Genomic DNA, 4,809 nt, shown 5'->3' with positions numbered 1-4,809 from the left:
TAAATGACGAAAAATTATGGGTCTATTTACTTGTGACCACTCAGTGTAAACAAAACTAATGTTGCGTTAACTACGGGACTCAAGTGGCAAATAGCATGTTAGATGAGTAGATATCTATTAGCATGTACAGAATTAACATTAATTAATTAATATATCAACGACCATAATAAACAAAGTTGCTAAATCATTTTATTGTCTGTCACATATCAAATAGATAATTTTTCTTTACAATGAGAAATTAGTCAAAATACAAATTGTATGTTTATGAAGTTATGCTGAGGATGGTCAGAGATGCAGTCATGTCTCTTCACCCATTAGAAGTAACATATCAAAAAAATAACAAAAAACATTCTAGCGCACGCGAAGAAATGTACAAACATTTTTAGACAATCAATGATTCTTTACTCAAAAAGGTTGGTCTTAAAACAATGTTTGTTTGAATTTATGCAAAGCTACACAATGGGTTATTGGTGCTTTGCCCACCACGGGTAACGAAACCCGGTTTCTAGCGTTGTAAGTCCGCAGACATACCGCTGTGCCACTGGGGGGGGGGGGGCTTAAAACAATGATTTCTTAAAGCTTATTTGCTAAATGGAAGCCACACAGCTATTTATTTGTTATTTTAGAAACACAAAAGGTTTGTTTTTGAAATCAGCGCAAAGCTACACGAGGGCTATCTTCACTAGCCGTCTCTAATTTAGCAGTGCAAGGCAGCTAGTCATCACCACCCACCGCCAACTCTTGGGCTATTCTTTTACTAACGAATAGCGCGATTGACCGTCACATTATAACGCCCCCACGGCTGAAAGGGCGAACATGTTTGGTGTGACGGGGATTCGAACCCGCGACCCTCTGATTGCGAGTCGAGCGCCCTAACCACGTGGCCATGCTGGGCCAAACACAAAAGGAAAGCAAGGAATTTGTTGCTTGAACCTTGGACCTTTCGATCTGCATCCCAACACGCTAACCACTAACATTGTCATAGACTCCAGTCTTATATTTTCGATATATATTTTTTTACTAAGTTCTACTTTCAACTGAAGATTCGATTAACATGTAGTACTGGTATAGGTTGATGGTGATTAAGATTCTCAAAATTATAAACGACTGTAATACACTTGTAAACTCAACACAAAACATTAAAACTATTAACACTTATTAAGAAGCTCATGCTTAAATTTAGCTTAGATGCATGATCATGTTCATGGTAATAGCTTATAAATAATAGCTTTTCTTTATATATCTTGGATTTCTTAGATTTAGTAAAAGTTATTTCAATTTCTTAGGTATATTCATTACTGTTTTTTGTTTTGCTGGCATTTTACTTAAGTGAGTGTGATTAATCTTGCTCCAATTATCAAAAGACAAGTGATTTTTTTAGAGATATTTACTTGACTTTCCTTAATTTCGTGACGAATTACTGTTAATAATGATGACCCATAACACGTGAAACGTTTACAAATAACGATTTTAACATCTTAAACAATTTCTGAAATGATTGATAAGTAATGTACTCGCCAAATGTTATTATTTTGCTGTGTAATTGCAAGAAATGTATAGATATAATACTGAATTTAGATTATCGTGATTAACCATGTTTAAACACGTCTATTCGCTTAATAAATTTCGCTCAAAACTACACCAGGGTTAGCTATACGTGCTAGTCGCCCCTATTTTTTGAACTGATAGAGAAAAGTTCAACTCTTGGGCTACTTAAGTCGACTAGTGGAATTTGACTGTTATTTTTATAATGCATTCTCGACCCCAAATTGCGAAGCTAGATTTTGCTGTAACGGGATGAGAGCCATGGAGCTTCGAATCCACAGTTCTGCAGGCTAACTATTGGGCCACTCCCGCCTTCTCACGTGGTAAAGAAATGATTAAGGAAACGTAACAGTTGCTCAATCATGGTCAATGCATGTATTCTAAATCTATATGAAACATCAGAATTAAATTTGAAACTTACGAACCTTATAAGGATTTTACAGTATGTAAAAAAATGAAATTTACACTTAATTACAAGGAAGGACATAAATATAAATACAATTTGGTATATTTCCCTAGTTAATTAATTAGTAAGTTAATTTCGAATAGAAAAAAGTTGAAGGAATTTTAATTTAATTATTTGGCATTTCCAATTGTATTTTCAAAGGCGCCTTATTCAAAACATGAGTTAAAAGGCAAAGTCAGTGATCCTAACGTTTAAGCATAGACCTTGAATCGCTGATCAAATAGAGGGCTACTAGTCAGCAGCACCCGCCGTTACACGGACATCCTTAATCGAATAGTGAAATTTACTGATATCTTTATATCGCGGATGTAGCTGAAAGAGCAGAGCATTTTAATCAACATATCGCAGATTTGAACCTTGGATCTTTCGCTTCTCATCCCTGCACACTAACCATTAACAATGTCATGCACACCTGCTTTATACTTTAGACATTGTTTCTTATTAAGTTGTACATTAATCTAAAGTTTCGATTAACACTTAATTTTGGTATAGGCAGATGGTTTCGGTTAACATTTAATTTAGGTGTAGGCGGATGGTTTCTCGAAATTTTAAGTGACTTATGCATTTATAAGTTCAACACAAATAGTTAGTTCTTCTAATAATATGTTGTTATTTTTTTAACAGGCAGACAGAAGAAGACTAAACTAAGGTTGTAACTTATGTTTGGGTTTTACAAGTAAATATTTATCTGTGAACATTAATGAGTTTATGATCTGTACAAATTTATTATTGTTACTTTTCACTTTTGTTTCTTAGTTCACATGATGTTGGAGTAAACTATCTTCTTACAACCCTTGATCTTTAAGACGCTGCAATAGCCGTGGATAGGTCTAAAGTTTAATATTTCAAAACATGTTTGCTCATAAAGGTGCGACATAAATAGGGAAGAATTCCTTAGTTCACTTGAAAAAATCGATATCATTTTTAAAGACAAATATCTGTCAGTTACGTGTTCAATTATTTTAGCTCGTTTACTCTTGAGCTTGAGATGATGAATTAGCTATCTACATCAACCGCGTCATTGCGCACCTTAAATCACTTTTTGGCAATAAGGGAACAACCCCAGGGTTGCTATCACTTTAATCTGTTTATTCTTATTATCTAGTAAGCTGGATCTCTTGAAATGCGTATATTTGTGATGCTGTACGTGTTTCTTGTAGGTCTGTAAGAGACGTGTGGCTATGAAACAAAAAGCGTTTCGCAAGGCCGATCATTGTTAGCTAGTATATAACTACAAACTAGCACCATTCTTTTAGTATAGACGTTGTCTGTAAGTAGGCGGAGAAATCTGAATAAAAGAGCTTTAACAGAACACCATTTTCATTAGAGAAAGTTTGACCAGGTTCTTTTTTTTTAGACAGTCTGACAAGTTTAAGAAACCGTTCTACAGAGGAAATGTGTAAGTCCTTATTGAATATTAAAACATATTGTTAGGTAAGATAATTCTTATCAGCTTAATTTATCTTTCCCAGTTATTATAGGCTTACCTTATACACATGTCTCTAAACGTTCAGAGGAGACATTGAAACATTTGCTGCAGTATACTTTGTAGTTAAACTAATTTTATAATGTTAATTTTTTGTGTAACTGCAGATTGCATGCAATACGACACTAACAGATTAACACCACTATATTACAAAAGATATGCGAATGACACATTTGTGGCTCTTAGAAGTAAAATTGATATGTGCAAATTTCAAGAGTATTTAAATAGTTAACATCTTAATTTTTTAATTTACTGTTGAAGAGAAAAACGAATTCGTTTTACAATTTTTGACACTAAAATAGTAAGTTTAGAGTGTGTGTTTTTAATAGCAAAGCCACATCGGGCTATCTGCTGTGTCCACCGAGAGGAATCGAGCCTCTGATTTTAGCGCTGCAAATCCGAAGACTTACCGCTGTCGCATCGGGAGACAAATCGAGATAATTTATTTAACAGTATTGTTTGTTGTTAAGCATAAAGCACAATGGGCTATCTGTGCTCTGCCCGTCCGCGTATCGAAACTCGATTTTTTTAGCGTTATAGGCCCTTAGGTTTCTGCTGAGCTACCGATGGGGGGGGGGGGTCTTCGAAAGTAAGTTTAACCTAAATTAATATTTACTTATTTACTAGCTTTACCCGACATGTAAAAAATGACGGCTTGGTGTTTTGTGAAAAAAAACCGGGATACCCGCCCTTCCTTCAGCGAGCTTTGTTCACAAAAGGTCCCCCTTCATCACAAAAGACAAACAACCACATATTGAGAAAATGAAAACAAGTTTCAAGTACACTCTCAAATAATCATTAAGTACGGTAGAACTTAAATTAAAAATGATTCATAATATGGGTGTTACACACACAAACCGATAAATGGATTATATATATTAGACCAGTTATCAGGGGTAGTAATAAACAACTCTTGGCAGTAAGAGTACAAGGCCTCACTAACCTTATCACCAAAACTTTGTCGCATAATTTCCCAGCAGAAATTGTTGAAATATACCCGATTTCATGAAGTTGTCTTATTTACGTGGTTCTGTGGTAAGTGGAAGATTATACAAACCCACAAAGGTTATGTGACCTATGAAGTTAGGATGGATTTTACCCCTATAAGCTGTTGTGATCTATGTTGTTAAGATGGATTTTACCCCTATAAGCTGTTGTGACCTAGGTAATTAAGATGGATTTTACTCCAATAAACTGATGTGACCTATACAGTTAAGATAGTTGTTACCTCTATAAACTGATGTGACCTATACAGTTAAGATAGTTGTTACCTCTATAAACTGATGTGACCTATACAGTTAAGATAGTTGTT

General features: G+C 34.8%; 1 protein-coding gene across 3 annotated transcripts in view; it reads left to right on the top strand.

The window, feature by feature from the left end:
- The window catches only part of LOC111085199 (sperm surface protein Sp17-like), a 26,341-nt gene that overhangs the window by 11,991 nt on the left and 9,541 nt on the right, over window positions 1-4,809 (top strand). The window contains exon 1 of one of the 3 annotated variants that reach the window (XM_022382695.1): window positions 3,152-3,410. The exons of the other annotated variants lie outside the window; for them this stretch is intronic. Within the exon in view, the coding sequence (XP_022238403.1) occupies window positions 3,407-3,410 (4 nt within the window). The 5' untranslated portion in view covers window positions 3,152-3,406. Of the gene's footprint in view, window positions 1-3,151; window positions 3,411-4,809 lie in introns of those variants that run through there. 3 annotated transcript variants of the gene reach the window in all.

The sequence above is a fragment of the Limulus polyphemus genome, unplaced genomic scaffold, assembly GCF_000517525.1.
Source record: "Limulus polyphemus unplaced genomic scaffold, Limulus_polyphemus-2.1.2 Scaffold271, whole genome shotgun sequence".
In the NCBI taxonomy this organism is placed as follows: Eukaryota; Metazoa; Arthropoda; class Merostomata; order Xiphosura; family Limulidae; genus Limulus; species Limulus polyphemus.
This window is presented reverse-complemented; position numbering and strand designations above follow the sequence as displayed.